General features: G+C 51.1%; 5 protein-coding genes across 5 annotated transcripts; 4 read left to right on the top strand and 1 right to left on the bottom strand.

The window, feature by feature from the left end:
* UREG_04800 (uncharacterized protein) lies at positions 1–4,702 on the top strand (the record flags this gene model as incomplete). The annotated part of the gene is made up of 5 exons (XM_002584065.1): positions 1–64; positions 119–3,027; positions 3,109–3,325; positions 3,407–3,674; positions 4,471–4,702. 5 exons carry the CDS (start codon positions 1–3, stop codon positions 4,700–4,702), a joined length of 3,690 nt encoding a protein of 1,229 aa, XP_002584111.1.
* A 2,811-nt stretch (positions 4,703–7,513) lies between these two features.
* UREG_04799 (uncharacterized protein) lies at positions 7,514–9,293 on the top strand (the record flags this gene model as incomplete). Its single annotated transcript, XM_002584064.1, has 3 exons — positions 7,514–7,726; positions 7,790–8,001; positions 8,060–9,293. The coding sequence occupies 3 exons, from the start codon at positions 7,514–7,516 to the stop codon at positions 9,291–9,293; spliced, it is 1,659 nt and encodes a 552-aa protein (XP_002584110.1).
* Positions 9,294–9,630: 337 nt separating this feature from the next.
* UREG_04798 (uncharacterized protein) lies at positions 9,631–10,905 on the top strand (the record flags this gene model as incomplete). The annotated part of the gene is made up of 1 exon (XM_002584063.1): positions 9,631–10,905. One exon carries the CDS (start codon positions 9,631–9,633, stop codon positions 10,903–10,905), a length of 1,275 nt encoding a protein of 424 aa, XP_002584109.1.
* Positions 10,906–11,655: 750 nt separating this feature from the next.
* Positions 11,656–12,180, bottom strand: UREG_04797 (uncharacterized protein; the record flags this gene model as incomplete). Its single annotated transcript, XM_002584062.1, has 1 exon — positions 11,656–12,180. One exon carries the CDS (start codon positions 12,178–12,180, stop codon positions 11,656–11,658), a length of 525 nt encoding a protein of 174 aa, XP_002584108.1.
* Positions 12,181–12,859: 679 nt separating this feature from the next.
* UREG_04796 (uncharacterized protein) lies at positions 12,860–14,612 on the top strand (the record flags this gene model as incomplete). The annotated part of the gene is made up of 2 exons (XM_002584061.1): positions 12,860–14,448; positions 14,585–14,612. The coding sequence occupies 2 exons, from the start codon at positions 12,860–12,862 to the stop codon at positions 14,610–14,612; spliced, it is 1,617 nt and encodes a 538-aa protein (XP_002584107.1).
* Positions 14,613–14,688: the final 76 nt, after the last annotated feature.

Here is a 14,688-nt window from a genome sequence, read left to right as displayed (position 1 = left end):
ATGTCGAACAATCATGAGACCGACGGCCACCTGGGCACCGAAGCAGGCGTAGTGATTGAAGAAGGTATAGCAACCCTTATTGAAAGATTAATGATAGTAATTGACTTATCAATCTCAGGCTACCAGTCCCCAATTGAAGCACCGCCGGGTTTGTACGTCAAGGCGCTTTACGACTATACATCAGACGATCACACAAGTTTGAGCTTCCGCCAAGGAGACATTATACAAGTATTAAACCAATTGGAAACTGGTTGGTGGGACGGTGTTATTGGAGATGTTCGCGGTTGGTTCCCGAGTAATTATTGCGCTGTTGTGCCGGGTCCCGATGCCTTCTCTGATCGACTAAATCTCGGTGGTGAAATAAGCATCGAGTCTGGAACGGAGGATGATTATGAGGATGATAACGATGACGACTTGGACTCGCAAGGAAATTCAAAAGAGGATGTCTCGGTGCCGCCAATTGAGAACACGACCCCTGGAACTCAGGAGGAAGCTGCATTTTGGATACCTCAAGCGACGGCCGATGGGCGTCTTTTTTATTACAACACCTTGACTGGCTATAGTACAATGGAACTCCCTCTAGAAACGCCAACCTCACCTCACGAATCTGGACCACGTAATCGGACCAACATCTATGTGCCGGAACATACTCGCGCACCTGCGGACATTGTAAACCGACCAGCTGGTGGGTTTGAACAAGATTACGACGGCTCTGCATCTGAAGCTGAAGGTGAATCTCTGCTTCTTGCATCCAACGGGTCCTTCCCCAGGCGGCGCCATTCAGGCTTGTCTAATGGGGTGTCTCCCGCGACCTCTTTAGATTCGATGAACCCGTCACCGGTCACAAAGCTCTTGGACTCGCAGATTCTGCGCGGCGCCGCACAATCAGCATCTCTTACTGGTGTCGCTAACACTGCTCCTTCCAATTCACGATCACCCTCTGCACCACCCCCTTTTTCCATTCCCCGATATTTCCTTGATGATGCCACCCAGATTCCGCCGACATGGGCATCTCTTGTTGAAAACATGCGCCAAGCCATTGAAGCATACCGTCAAGCGATGCTGGCAGGCGACAGATCGCAGTTTGTAAGCCGAGCGGAGGATATCTCAGACCACCTACGAATTTTACTCGCTGCGGGATCTGATACGACTGATAACCACTCCGGGAACCCCTCAATTATTTCGACCAACAAGGCGTTATACCCTCATTTCCGCGACATGATGTCCAAATTTTCCAAATTAGTGCTATCATCTCACATCGCATCTGCAGATTGGCCGGTGCCAGATTCCTCCAAGAAATGCCTGCATGAAGCTGAAGGCGTTCTGGCTGGTGTTTATGGTTATGTCAATGTAGCTAGACAGCAGAAGGGAGAGGATATCCGGCGGCTGATCCCCGGGTTTGTGAGCGGGAGCACTTCCGGAGGCCACTGGCAGAATAATAATGTTCGTGACAAAGACCCTACAGCGTTTCTTGACTACGAATCAGGACGTGACCCCCGAACCGCACCGTCAATCATCCTTGATTCGAGACTGTTGGACCGAATCGATGAGCTGCGAAAAGAGGCCGTAGCGAGTTGCCGTTTTCTGGATAAGCAGCTTCATCTGAACGATAAGACTGTGACTCCCAATAAACACATCGCCATCGGAGACGCCGTATGTACTGCTGGTATGAGAGTTTTGGAGACTTTCAGACCTTGGATGTCTCATATCGAATCAATAAACTTAGCTCCTCTGGGAACAAGCTTCCAGAACCCTCAGCTAGCAGACTTTAGCCTTCAAAAGCAAAGGGCATACGATGGTATAGCAGACCTTATGCTAGCTTGCCAGGCCGTATCAGCACCTTTGGCTGATGAGTGGGCTGAGTTGCGATCCGATGCTCTTGATACTCGTCTCAATGATGTAAAGATCATTACGAGGCAACTAGAGCAATACATGTCACAAATAGGATTCTCGTTGACGTTGCTACTAGAGCAAACGCCCTTGGAATCACCGGCCAAGCAGTTAGGGGGGACTGCAGAGGCTTCCACGTCGAAACGAACGCGTTCAGACTCCCAAGTTAGAAGAGTTCCTCCTGAGTCCATCGGAATTCCGTCATCATACCCAATTAACGGTGAAGATTTGATAGAAAAGCCGCCGCGCTCGTTAGATAAAGCACAGCGCTTCTTCGGGCAACCCGTTCCTCGGGAAGCGCCACCTCGGGACATTGACGAGCCTCCATGGTTCTTAGGACTGGATCACGAGGGAGAAGTATTTTATGATACAAAATCTGACGTACCTCAGGTGAAATGCGGCACTCTGGCCGGGCTAGTTGAGCAGTTGACCCGCCACGATAAACTGGATCCCTCTTTCAAAGACACGTTCCTCCTCACCTACCGATCGTTCACTTCTGCTTCCGAGCTTTTTGAAATGCTGGTTCATAGGTTCACCCTCCAGCCACCTTCAGGGATAAATGCGACAGAACTGCAAACGTGGACTGAACAAAAACAAAATCCCATTCGAATCCGCGTTGTCAGCATCCTTAAAAGTTGGCTGGAGACGTATTGGATGGAACCAAATGACAATGCAAATATCCAGTTGTTGAGGCGAATACATGCGTTTGTTATGGATGCTGTGGCCAATACCAGAACTCCAGGAACATCTCAGCTACTCAGTCTAATTGATCAGCGGATACGCGGGCTGGATCCCACAGCGAAACGTCTTGTCCCAACTCTTAGTGCACATACTCCCACTCCAGTCCTCCCAAAGCACATGAAAAAGATTAAATTCCTTGATATTGACCCGACTGAGTTCGCGAGACAGTTAACTATCATCGAATCGAGATTGTATGCCAAGATCAAACCCACTGAATGTCTGAGCAAGACATGGCAGAAGAAACTCGGAACCGATGAGCCTGACCCAGCGGTGAACGTCAAGGCTCTTATCCTGCATTCTAATCAACTAACAAATTGGGTGGCGGAGATGATCTTGACTCAATCAGATGTGAGGAGACGAGTTGTCGTGATCAAACACTTTGTTACTGTTGCAGAGGTAGGCAACTCCCGATCGGCTGTTGTCTCTTTTCCTTACTATCCTTCTCTTCATCTACAAAACGGTCTAACAGACTAGTAGAAATGCCGCCAAATGAACAACTACTCAACTCTAACATCGATCATATCGGCGCTCGGAACGGCACCTATTCATCGACTAAACCGGACCTGGGCGCAGGTTAATCAGAAGACTTCATTGACTCTAGAAGCCATGCGGAAACTCATGGCCAGCACGAAGAATTTCGGGGAATATCGTGAAACTCTGCATCTTGCGACACCGCCTTGCATTCCCTTCTTTGGTAATTCCAGCTTTGCCCTTCTCGACGTCCGTTAAATCCCACACACAGCAACGCAAATATTAACCATTATCTATTAATTAGGTGTCTATCTGACTGATCTCACCTTCATCGAAGACGGTATCCCGTCCTTGACGCCCTCCGACCTGATAAACTTCAACAAGCGTGCCAAGACGGCGGAAGTGATCCGAGATATCCAGCAATATCAAAATACGCCTTACCAGCTGCAGCCAGTGCCCGAGCTGCAAGATTACGTTTTGAGCAATATGCAGGCGGCGGGGGATGTCCACGAGATGTACGATCGGAGTCTCGAAGTTGAGCCCCGAGAACGCGAAGACGAGAAAATTGCGAGGTATGGTAGATTATATGATCCATCCATGTTTGCACTTGCTCTATCCGCTGGCGGTCATTGAATGCCTTCCACCCCCCTTGTTCTCTTTTCCTCCCCCTTTCCCGCCAGTGCAGTTCTTGTGATTGTTTGACTTTTCAGCCAACCGGCATGACATGCTTGCTTCCGTGCTTGATTGGCCGACGATCCCACGTGTGCCAAGTGAACCCGACGAGAAGGTTGCGACATGGGCTGTAACATTGTCTCTTCCGAAAAGGGCCAAGTCAGTCGCCCTGGCAAAAACAAATGAGCCCGTAAACTGCTTGCGTGGATCTCCCAGTCAGAAATAGCGCTTGTTTCTTTTTGCCTCTCTGCCACGTTTTGTTTCTCTCTCGATTTTATCCGCAAATGCACTTTCAGTGGACCCTTGCGTTGGCGGTTTGATTTGTGGGCGTGGATTAACTAATTAGCTGACAACTTTATTCTTTCTCTTCTGGTTGAGTAGATTGCTCTCGGAGTCTGGGTTCTTGTAGCCCGACTCCTCCCCAGCCAACGAAATCGCACCCGTGATAACCCACGTCCGTGCGGAGGGACGAAGATATATCTGGTATTATTATTATTGCTACTGTTACTGTCCGCAGAGTAATAGCACTCTAATAATACGACCGGGCACATCCAAATGGATGGGTGGAGGCCAAATCTTCGGGTCCTTGGCACCGCAATAGCGTCTGTGTCCGGCTCTCGCCAGCCGTGTTGACGCTTCTCGACGTTGCATTTCAGAGACGAACTAATAAAATGACCCAACTGCCGTTTGCATCAGGCCGTTGGAAATGCTCGAGCAGGTTGAACCCTGTTACCCGTGCGACCGTTGTTGCGGGATGATCGTTCCTCGCACAAGGCGGACCTTTCAATTTGACGCCGCGCTCACCTCCGGTCGAGATTCTGGATCTGCGAGCGAAACGCAGGAGCACGATGATTATGGGCTGATTCGCGAACGCCCGCGATTAGCTGTTAATCTCGTCGATCGTGTCATCGCAAGACCCACTATCTAATTTCTTGTCCATCTCCAGAACTCGGGAGTACCTTGATTATCTGGGCACGTGAGGGCGTTCGAAATCACCGTTTTGATGCATATCCAACGCCTTCATATCGTCCAGGTTTTGACTATGAAGGAGAGACTCTAAGAGTGAAAGAATCACTTATGAATCATGACGATCAGTTTACTCTTCTCTTTTGACATACATTCATATTTACTTGTTGTGCTGCAGCCCGCCGTGTCTCGGGGAATGGCACCCACGCTGACCTCTACTCTGCAGTTCTCCTCCTGCGGAGGGGATTACTAGATGGAGCACGCGTTGTGATTTTACTTTCTCGTCTTGTGCCCACATTTTTTTCTATTTTCAGTGTATGTAAATATATACCTTTTTGAGTCTGTAAATGATCTGATTTCCATTTCATTTTGCCGCGTCTCTGGCGCATCATGCACCACCGCAATGACGCCGATTCAATTAAGACCTGAATTCAGTTCTGCAGCGCAAGTTGCGATGAAGGGTTGGGGGCGCGAGCCGTTCTGAGCACACCACCCAACAGGATATAACATCTTAGCGCCTCTCATCCCCCAGAACGAACCAGGGTTGGGGCGGGCTCAAATTCGAGATCATGACGTAAATCCCAGGACGGCGCGTTGAAATATTCTCCGGCGCATGGGAGATTGGGATGTTGGGGGCCGGGAAACTGCATGGCGTCGCCTTGGCTGCGTGCACTGAGCCTCGCAAACGGACAGCCCGCATTTGAGGGCGGGAGAAAAGGAGGGACGGTGACAAGGGATGTGCGTTTTGGATTGATGTATTCATGATTGATCTTTGTCTCCCATCGTTGAGAGGATGGACTACTTGGGGCTTCGAAGACTGGACTCCGTACTCAGACTCCTCCATTTGACCCTATCTCTTGTCCCGAGGTTGAGAGAGAATTACGGTACTTTGTTCACTACTACAGAGTATCTCTCAAGGAGTGTGCAGTCGGCATATTGCAGAAATTCGCCTTGCTTCATCTACGGCATTATCCCAAATCATGCTCAGTTGTAGTCAACTAACTAACTGAACACTTCCGATTTTGGCTGAACTGCAGGTCGGAAAATCATGGATACTCACCAAGCTGGGCAGCTTTCTCTTTAGTCAAGCGAGGATAGCACACTGTGGTTCATGGAGGACCGGAAAAGAGGAAAAGGCGCCTTATAGCTATCACAGGATAGTCAACTACTGGTCGTCGCGGCGATACATAACTACACAAGTCGAATCTCGAGATTCGCTCAGGCGACAGACATGTCCTCCAGCATCACAGGTTGAGGGTGCAAACCCTTTTAAGCATATTTCTGGACGGGAAACCCAGCGCGCAAAGGCCCCGGAGTTGTCGAGCCACCGGGGAGTTTGCCGAATGGAACATTGATCCGGGGTCTGACGCTTGTTGCCTGCAGTTGGATGCGGAGAAGGGAGTTTGCTCGAGAGAAGAGAGAGATGGAAGGCTGAGGCCAACCAAACCCTGGAGAAGAGCGCAGATCTCGACTTCGAGATCAATTCTTTTTGAGAGACAGCTCGGGAGCATGCTTCCGACAAGACGCTGTTTTGGTGACGCCCGATGCCAGCCGGGTGAGAGAAATCGATCGCAGGTCACTGCTGGGGGGAAAAGCACTCGTTTAAATTGGCTGGCTGCAGGCGGAGTTCATGATAATACGGCTGCTGCCGGGGCATTTTGGTTCGTTGAGTGCATTTCATGGTGCCTGGGAATGCTGGTCATGGAAGAGCATTCTTCGCGATGAAGAGAATACGATCCGATCAGCACGCGAGGCTGATCGAACTGCTCGAACAGGCTGCTTCGTTGATGGCAATCGCTTGCTTGCGATACAATCGAGACGATGGCCTCTTCAATCAATCGTTGCTCTGTACTCTTGGGATGCGTTTGCTCTTTTAATATTCAAGAAGAATCCATCCCTCAAGAAGCGATCAAGAGCAGACACGATAGCAATCTCTTGCGAGGTTACACTGCGTGCTGGGCCTGCCCTGGTTCGTGAGCCAGCTGAACCTTGAAGCCCATCCAGGGTTGCAACCGCTAACTAAAGAGGCAATCAGAGAATCTTTACGCCCGAATCCCGGGATCATCGCCACTTCTGTGCTGCTGTGTTGTTGGAGATGCGAGATGCTGCCGTCTCACCCACCTCAGCATCCTCTGCTCGGATTTCAGCCAACAGCACCTCCTCCTCCGCGTCTTTGCCCACTCCGCCTACGGAATTAAGCTGTTGATCTGCGCGCCAAGAATGCTTGAGCAATGTGCGCAGGGAACGGTGGTGGTGGTTTGTCTGCCATGACAGCCGCGCCTCATCCTTCTAGCCTTTGCGGTGGGGATTCTAGAAAGACGTGCCGAATCATACCCATGCGTATCTCCAGCATCGCGGGCTTGTCGAGAGACGGAAACCCTAGCGTAATATCGGATACCATCCCCTGACGGCCCAATAAGGACCTTCTGGGCCATATTCAGACCCGGTCTGATCTTCCGTGAAATGAAATCCGCGAGCCAGCGCGCATTGAGTGCATGACCCCGGATCAGCTAGGATTTTTCCGCACAATACCACATGGGGATTGAATATGGCACTCCGGAGGGGATATGCCCTGAACGAAAGGATGGAGCGGAGGCCATAACCAGGGGTGCACGGCCGGTTCCCATGCCAATATGGCGAGAGTGCCTTTATTTCTCCGTGAAGACAAGGAACTATAAAAGACAGCCAGGCTCCCGCAACGCGCCCGGTTCTTCACACCAGGTCGCCGTGGGGATTCAACCGGAGGACTGCACCACCACACAGCCTCGACACCATGAGGTTCTCCAACCAGCTTCTTGGAGGCACTGCCTTCGCCCTGCTCGCAGGGCTAGGGTCCTGTTTTGCGCCAGGATTCGTGACTCTGAACCAAGACCTGGAGATGGCTCAATTGATGGGCATGGATATCGAGGCCGTCATGGCCGATCCCAGTATGGTCAGGACTGAAAATATTGACATCGAGTCCAGGCCAGAGCCTGAATCGGTTGAGGTACGTCGAATCCGATCTAGTACGCCTCGTTGATAGTAGAGCTGACGAAGCGGATGATGCTAGCTGCCTATCGACCACAAGAACCCCGGTGCAAAGTACAAGAACCGTTTCTGGATCAATGATTCCCACTACAAATCCGGAGGCCCGGTTTTCGTCTTTGACGGCGGCGAGGCTAACGCTCAACGTTATGCCGATTACTACCTTGTGAACGAGACCTCCTTTTTTGTTCACTTGCTTGAGGAGTTCAAGGGTATGGGTATTGTCTGGGAGCACCGGTGTGTGGCTACACTTATCCTAGTTTCGAGATCAACTGTAATCTCATCACTTTTCCAGATACTACGGCGAATCCCTCCCATTCCCCGTCAACCTCGATACACCAGCCGAGCATTTCCAGTACCTCAACAACGAGCAAGCTTTGGCCGATATCCCCTACTTTGCTGAAAGATTCAAGCGGGAGAACTTCCCCAACGACGACCTAACACCGAAGTCGACCCCATGGGTCATGCTTGGTGGCTCATACCCAGGCATGCGTGCAGCTTTCACAAGGGACAAGTACCCTGAGACTATCTTCGCTGCCTTTGCCGCCTCCGCACCAGTTCAAGCGCAAATCGATATGAGTGTGTACTATGAGCAGGTGTATAGAGGATTGGTGGCATACGGTTACAAAAACTGCACCAAGGACGTCCGCGCCGCATACAAGTATATTGATGCGCAACTCCGCCACCGTGAAAGCGCAGCCCGCATCAAGAAACTCTTCTTCGGCGAAACCGCCGAACAGAACAACAACGGTGATTTTACCCAGGCTTTGATCTGGAACTGGGCTACATGGCAGAGTGCTGGACCAAACGGCCCAGTTGGGCAGTTCTGTGACTGGCTCGAAACCGACCCGGAGACTGGAAAGACAGCTCCTGCTGAGGGCTGGGCGCCAACCAAAGGTGGAAAAGCAATGGCCGAACGATTTGCCGCATGGCCTCCTCTTGTGCCTTCCATCAACCCCTACTTTGGGACAAACTGCAAAGGCCAAAACCCGAACAAACCAACCTCCTGCAACCTTGGAATGAGAAATGCGGACCCAACCCTGATCAGCTGGACATGGCAATACTGCAGCGAATGGGGCTACTACCAGTACCAGAACTACCGTGGCCACGAAATCCTCTCGGATTATCAAACCGATTTCTATTACCAGAAGTACCTATGCTACCGCCAGTTCCCCGATGGTCTCAAGAGCGGCCATTTCCCGCTGCGTCCCAGAACCCACAAAGTGAACAGGGACACCGGTGGCTGGCATATGCGTCCCTCCAACACCTACTGGAGCGGTGGACAATGGGACCCATGGCGGTCGCTCTCTCCTCTCTCAACCGAGAGTTTCGCACCGCGCGTCAAGGTCACCACCGAAATTCCTAAGTGCAATGTGCCAACACCACGATGGAAGCTCTTTGGCTACACGATCCCGAACGCACAACATGTCTATGACTTCAGATCCGCATTCAAGCCAGGACAAGTGTCGAGAGACTTGTGGAGGGCTGCTTTGCATGAATGGCTTCCTTGCTTCAAGAAGCGGGACTAATTTTAATGGTGGAATAATTCAAGTCGCATATTCAAGATGTAGATATCAGACAATATATGTTCAAATCTCAACCGATTCTTTTACATCTCAATTCCAGTTCGTGTAGAAGCGACCAGCATACGAGTTGAATAAACCAGGGAACCCAGGGTGAGTAATCTGTGTTGTTTTCATAACCACCAACCTGTGAGCTGTCTCCAACACCACACTTAACTACCATATCATCTCTACTATTCCTTGACGCGTTGTATACATCTGATGCAGCTGCAGTAGAAGCTCCACGCTGGACCCGGGACATCCGGATCTTTGCGAGTGTACAACTAGTTTACTGCTCAACAAGATGGACCAGCACAACGCCGCCGTTTCTGCTATATCTTCCACAGTTCGCAATCTTTACTCCCGCAAGCTACCTTTCCGGATCTACCATGGCTCAACAAACAGTACGCGCTCGCAGTCATTCCAACATGACCAGATCGTGGATATCAGCGCGTTGACGCATGTGCTCACAATCGACCCTGCGGCGAAAACAGCCCTGGTGGAGCCAAATGTTCCGATGGACAAGCTTGTTGCGGCTACGCTGCGACACGGCCTTGTTCCCCCGGTGGTCATGGAGTTTCCGGGCATCACTGTTGGCGGTGGGTTCGCTGGCACCGGGGGCGAAAGTAGCTCGTTTCGACATGGGTTCTTTGACCGCACGGTGACGTGGATTGAAGTGGTGCTAGGAAATGGAGATGTTGTTACTGCCAGCCCGAATCCGGGGGAGAATGAAGATCTATTCTGGGGACTCTCGGGGAGCTTTGGAACTCTAGGGGTTACGACGCTTTTGAGAGTGAAGCTGGTTGAAACTAGCAAGTGGCTGGAGGTGCAATATTTCCCCGTACACAGCGCGAGGGATGCGATTGATTTACTGGGGAAGAAGGTGAAGGACGAGAAACTCGACTACGTGGACGGCATCCTGTTTGCTGCTGACCGCGGCGTGGTTGTCACTGGCCAGAGAATTGATACCATGGACCCTAAGAAGCAGAGCAGGGTTCAGACTTTCACGCGTCCGAGTGACGAGTGGTTTTATATCCATGCCGAACAGATCTGCCAGGAGTCTCCATCAGAGTCCACGATTGAGTATGTTCCGGTGGCAGACTACCTTTTTCGATATGACCGGGGTGCCTTCTGGATGGGCCAGTTTGCATACGACTACTTTTTCATTCCATTCAATCGGCTCACGCGCTATTTTTTGGATTACTTCATGCATACTCGTGTGATGTATCACGCTTTGCACAAAAGCCGCCTTTCTAGCACCTTTATCATCCAGGATATGGCGGTCCCGTGGTCTGCTGGCAACGAGTTTATCGGCTACTTGGGTGAGAACTTTGATCGATATCCGTTGTGGCTATGTCCGATTAAACCACATGCGCGTCAGCATGTATCTTTCCATCCGCAAAGCCTTATACATGGAGACACGGGGGGTGATAACATGCTCCTCAACGTCGGCCTCTGGACCCCCGGGCCCAGCTCCCATCGCGCTTTTATCGAAGCCAACCGCGCCCTCGAGCACAAGACCTACTCTCTCCATGGCTCTAAATGGGCTCTACGCCCAGACTTTCTACACGGAAGATGAATTTTGGAGCATTTATGATCGTAAAAGCTATGAGGCGCTTCGGGAAAAGTACCATGCCTCGCTGCTGCCAAATGTATACGACAAGGTTAAGACTGACCCAGCCTCGAGCGCGGCGGCATTTGATCGGCGCAGATATTTTCGGCCATTGCCCGGCCTGTATGGTGCCTTAAGGGCCGCGGTAGGAGGAGGTTATTTGCTGCCGCATCGGAAATCGAGGATCGTGTTCGGCATTTTCGTTACTTACCTTCTGGGGAAAGTATTGATGAATTGGATGGGGATGTGATTGATGCATGATCATTATCACATATCATCTTCGAAGCATGCACACTAGGACCGTCGTGGAATAGCGTTCAAAGGGAGATGATACCCGATGCTGGTGAGAAGGCCCGGATTTCAACTTCTATAACTTTAACGTATATGTATTATCATCACATTGATGAAAAATTGAAAGAAAGAAAAGGATATCTCCGGTTTAAAACAAGCCAAACTCGATAGAATGTCAAAGGCAGAAGAAACTCTGCTAAAGCTAGAGAGCCCGCAATATTAAACTAGCTGTGGCCACCAAAATGCAAAACCCCGAAACAACCTAAGGTTCTGACAATGCAGGTCGAAGACAGAAGGACCGCCTAAATGCACCATATATCACACATCGCCATATTAAATTTCCGTTTATATTGTGTGCACGGTTCATGGGGCACATCCGCCAGGGAGCCCAGACGTCATTAAGAATGCTGCTCAACAGCAATCTCCTTAAGAATGCGCTCTCACACACTCTAGCGTTTTGCATCTCGAATGTCTTGCCAGAAGTCTCAGAGGCTCTCCATTTGTGGTCGACGTCTCCGTTTCGGCTGGTGCCCGCTTATCAATCGTGGACGTCTCCCCAATTTCCCCCTCCAACGTGCCGAGTCCGATTGCCCCTTTCTTTGGCTGCGGCAGCTGGTCCGGCACGGGCGAGAATTTCTGTGTGTATAGCACTGGTTTGCCGTCCACATTTATTGTCATCACGGGGGACATTTGGGTGACCTTTGTGGGTTGGGCGGCGGGGGGTGCGTCCACAATTCCTCGCTCGCTGAGAGACGGCGGGCGGGTTGGCGGGGGTCGGGAGTGCGAGGATAAGGAGCCTGGAGTTGCGGCTGGGTTCCGGAGGAAGGGGAGGATGGGAAGCAGTGCCGCTTCTTGATCAGGCGGGAGACGATCGTAGGCGTGCGAGGACGCCGTTGTGAGAGGAATGGAGGCTGCCAGGACGAAGAGGGAGACGGATTGCGGCACTCGCATTGTGCACAGGGATTTTGTCGACTGTTCGTGAATTGACGGTGCGGTTGCCGCAGCTGCAGGCCTCCTTCAATTACGGCGCAGCTGCACGAGATGAGCGAACAACAGGCGTCGGATCAATGCAGATGGCGGTGTTGCTGCGAGCTGTGGTTCCGGCGTGGTTGTTTCAGCTTTCAAGCTGTTTGATGATTACGTCGTCATCAGCCGGATACTGCCTGTTGATTGGCGGGATTAATGAAGATTCTTCAATTTCCATTGGCTGCAGCTATTAATAGATCAGCCAATTATGTGTTATAAATATAAAGCTTGGCATGCAGCCTAACCCTAAACTGTCTCAGGTCACGGGATCTCGGCATTTTCGTTTGGTTCTCGACGACTCGCATCAGATGCTTCTCTTCTTCCTCAGCGCTTAGACGGAGTTTGCGCCAGCACTCCCAGCCAGTTCTTCAGGGTGAAACGGCGAGCACTGATGATGGCGCTGCAGCTCCTTGCTGCCTGCTGGCCGGGACTATGCCTTGTAGGCAGGCGAGCTGCCACGCAGAAATGGGCTGCAAACGGCGATATATATACCACACTTGACCTGCAAACAAGCAGTTCTTTTTTCCATTTCAAAGAATCAAACACTGACACAGTATTGACATTTATCTCTACTTGCAGTTTATATCGCGAAGTTTCCCTTACCATGTTCCTAACCGACCTGCCAACCGAAATTGTGCTGGAGATCTACAAATATCTAGCCGTCCCGGAGCTGCTCTGTCTGGCACTTACTACAAAACAAGCCCATTCACTCTGGCTTGGACTTCTCTACGACAAGGCCATTGAGCACGATGAGAATCATGTCGGCTACCCTTTATCTCTCTGCCTTGCGGCTCGATCTAAACAGCTACGACCTTTCAAGGCCTTGTTAGAAAGGACTCGAACCATTTCTTCCGAGGATATACCTGACAGGACTGACAAGGGCGTGCATTTGTGTGGGATGTATAGCTGCCTCTGGGACGGCTTCACCTCAACCCTCCTCCATGTTGTTGCGGAAGCTGGTGAAGCGGCCATGCTTCGTCTGATCCTAGACCGGGGTGCGCATGCTACAGCTCGGGACTGTGGGGGATGGACTCCTCTCCACTGTGCAGCGTGGAGGGGAAATCCGAACGTGGTAGAAATGCTGATAGATGCTGGCGCCTTGGATGCCCCGAAAACCCCTCGCGAATACGCACTGGCGATTGCCATTGCTCAAGGCCATTACGAGGTTGTCAAGCTACTGCTAAAGCATGGTGCCGACGTCTCTCTGCCTGTATGGGGCTTAATTCCTCTCGCAGCTGCTGCCAAACATAATGAAGCTGAGATTGTAAAACTGCTTCTTGACGCCGGTGGTAGTGCACCATGCCCATTTGACGACAACCCCCTGGAAACGGCATTCGAAGAGTCTCTGCAGGCCGACGGTGTCGAGGCTTTTCGCGTTCTCGTTGAAGCTGGGGCTCGCGGCCGCACTCCGATCATCAAGCGGAAGGCCATGTCCTGTTTATCCAAGCTTCGTATACTGATCGAATTTGGCGCCGATGTCGTTGGCTTGGACCCTAGCGATGGGACCACTGTACTCCACTATCTGATACCTCGACCTATGGTGATCCAACTGTTACTTGAAACAGCACCGGAACTCACTCTCATGCAAGACAAACGCGGTCGAACTCTCCTGGATGCGGTATACATGGCCGGATTCCGGTGTGCTGAGCAAATTCCAATGCTTTTAATTGAGGCGGGTGCCGCCAAAGGCAGTGGCAGAGCTGTTGATGAGTACGGGAACAGTGCACTTCATATGGCAGCTCGTTACGGACACGTAGGGGTTGTCAAGGCATTGCTAGACGCCGACCCAGCCTTGGCCCTGTCTCGCAATTCAAACGGTTACACGCCTCTACATTTTGCACCAACCGACAGGCTATTCTTTAGGGAAGAGGATGTTCCCATCAAACACCAAAGCCCCATGAAATATAAATACAGCACAGGAGACCGGGCCTTGGACGGTATTTCTATCATCAAAGATCTCTACGATGCTGGCGCCGATCTGTCTGCACAAACCGATGATGGTTCTAGTGCGCTCCATATTGCGCTCTACAACAGAAATAACCCAGTCGCCATCACCCTGATTGATTTGGGGATTGACACTGGTCTCATCGACTTGTTCGGCTCAACAGCTCTAGATCTTGCAATTCTAACAGGTTCGCTACCACTCGTGAGGCGCCTCAGCAGAACCAAATCGGACTCGGAAACGAGGACCATGTACGGGTTAACCCCTTTGCATATAGCTGTATTTGCCCGCGATTCTACACCCTATTACAAAGGTGAGTATCAGCTATTTTACCACTTCTCCTTTTCTTTGCTCCCATTGACGTTAACAATAACTGCGCGAACATAGGCCACGACACTCGTCGGAAGATCGTTGACCATCTTTTGGACTGCGGCGCTGATAGCTCAGCCTTGGACAGTTTGGGTCGCAGGCCCATGGATATCCATCCGGAA

This window comes from Uncinocarpus reesii, genomic scaffold (assembly GCF_000003515.1).
Source record: "Uncinocarpus reesii 1704 scaffold_3 genomic scaffold, whole genome shotgun sequence".
NCBI classification, from domain to species: Eukaryota; Fungi; Ascomycota; class Eurotiomycetes; order Onygenales; family Onygenaceae; genus Uncinocarpus; species Uncinocarpus reesii.
This window is presented reverse-complemented; position numbering and strand designations above follow the sequence as displayed.